This window comes from Triticum dicoccoides, chromosome 2A (assembly GCF_002162155.2).
Source record: "Triticum dicoccoides isolate Atlit2015 ecotype Zavitan chromosome 2A, WEW_v2.0, whole genome shotgun sequence".
NCBI classification, from domain to species: Eukaryota; Viridiplantae; Streptophyta; class Magnoliopsida; order Poales; family Poaceae; genus Triticum; species Triticum dicoccoides.
In genome coordinates this window covers 57,632,091-57,633,991 of record NC_041382.1, presented here as the reverse complement: position 1 = coordinate 57,633,991, position 1,901 = coordinate 57,632,091, and the positions used below count along the sequence as shown (strand labels likewise).

General features: G+C 52.9%; 1 protein-coding gene across 1 annotated transcript in view; it reads left to right on the top strand.

Annotated features, from left to right (window-relative positions):
- Positions 1-1,707: 1,707 nt before the first annotated feature.
- Positions 1,708-1,901, top strand: part of LOC119353197 (nuclear poly(A) polymerase 3-like) — a 6,241-nt gene continuing 6,047 nt past the window's right edge. The window contains exon 1 of the mRNA XM_037619789.1: positions 1,708-1,900. Within this exon, the coding sequence (XP_037475686.1) occupies positions 1,812-1,900 (89 nt within the window). The 5' untranslated portion in view covers positions 1,708-1,811. The remainder of the gene's footprint in view (position 1,901) is intronic.

Below are 1,901 nucleotides of genomic sequence, written 5' to 3'. Positions count from 1 at the left end.
TCATGCATGACACAAAGTAGTACAACATTTAATATGATACGGTATCATGATATGATACCGTCCCTTCTTTCTTTTCTTATTTAATTGTGTGCCACATCATTTAAAAAGTCTAGTTGGCATGTATGATACCGCTTATGATACTCTCACTACGATCAGCCTTAGCTAGGCCTACTCGTTAAGACAGTCTTATGGCTAATTGGTCCGACAACTCAGATGTATATTCAATAGGATGTATCAAATTTTGAAAAATACCCTCACATTCATCAGAAATTGTTAAATTTCTATAAATCTATGTCACATTTGGTCGAACTACAATGCTCATGTGCCATGCTGGATACACTCTTTTGCGGGTCCTGTTGTATGTCCATTCAGCCAGTGCAGGCATATCATTTTGATATGTGGATCATGCTCTATAAGGCCCCGAAATTGTTTTAGCTCTTCATTTCTCAGGGGAACTCGAGGATACACATTTCATTTCGGCATGTAAGCGCATCTACAGCCGAACTTATCAAATTCGGCCCCTCAAACATTCGCAGACGCGCCCACGGGCATTGACCGGACACTTCTCAATTTGTGCCCTTCACATCCGCACTCCTAATATCCAATACTCTATATCCATACTAACCATGTAACATGAAGATAAATTATGTAGATCATCGCACGGACTATAAAACAGAGCTACATATGCACATTCCGATCACCAAAAGATCACAAACGGATCTCCAAAAGCTACTCAAAGTTCACATAATCCACATAGGATGGACATGTTCTATCTAGAGACATAAATAACTAGAAATTAACTACAGAGACGGCGAAGAATCACCACTTCCTCACCGGGCCTTTTGCCCTTTCGGTTGCCGGCGTAGCTGTAAGCGTGGACTACAGGTGGCGGATCATCGATGTCGAAGGAGGAGGAGGAGATGTGGTCGTCGCCGTCGCCGGAGAGGACGATGAGCCCCTTCATCCACCTGACGGCCCTACCCTGCTGCCATTTTAGCTTGCCATACCGATCCGCCTCCCGCCCCGATTGCTCAGTGGCAAGCCGGGGCGTCCTCACGTTCTTCCGCCGTAGACGGCGAGCCTTCGTCTCTGCCCATCGTCATCGTAAGCAATTGGCGGTGGACCCAAGCGAGGGGCCGCTCGTCCTCGTCGAGCTCCACCGGCATCATGTGGTGGCGATGCATGGACTGCTCCGCCGTGTCTCCCTCCCTTGCCCGCCGCCTCTCGTGGTGGGCGGCGCGGGCACTAGCACCCGTCGATGCCCGCGCAGAGCACCTGCCGACAAGGGAAGGGGGCGGAGCGGACTACGCTGCCCTGGCGTTTTGAGAACGTGTCGGCGCGTTGGGCCATTACTTTCGTCCGCGGTGACCCAAACGGACGGGCGGCAGACGAAATGGGTCGCCGCATTGGAGTTGCTCCTAGGGTTTTCGAGCGAGGAGCCGGATTGGGTTTTTTTATGTGCCAGCCCAAGTGTCATAAATTTATAAATATCTCCTAATTTCTAGAAATCGAAATTTTTGCCATAGCCGACTCTTGACGCGTGGCAAAAAAAACCACGCCCTAGTTTCTTGACCACAAATCGTTGGACACAGGACCGAACCTTCTGGAACGGCCGCTGTCTCTGACACGGCCCCGCATCGGCTGGCGGCCCAAAACACAGCAACAAAACCGCCAGCGCCGCCCTCTTCCCCACCCCTCCATCCCGTCCTCCCCACAGCGCAGAACCCCAGAACCCCCAGCCGACCTCACGCGGCACGCGTCGGAAGGAAAAAGAGGAGAATTTCGCCCCCCTCCCACTCCCCGTCCCCGCCATGGCCGCCTACTGCCCGCTGCCGGCGATGGCGCCGGAGCTCCCGGTCTGGACCCACGCCGCCCCGGCGCCCCCCGAGCCCGAACCCCTG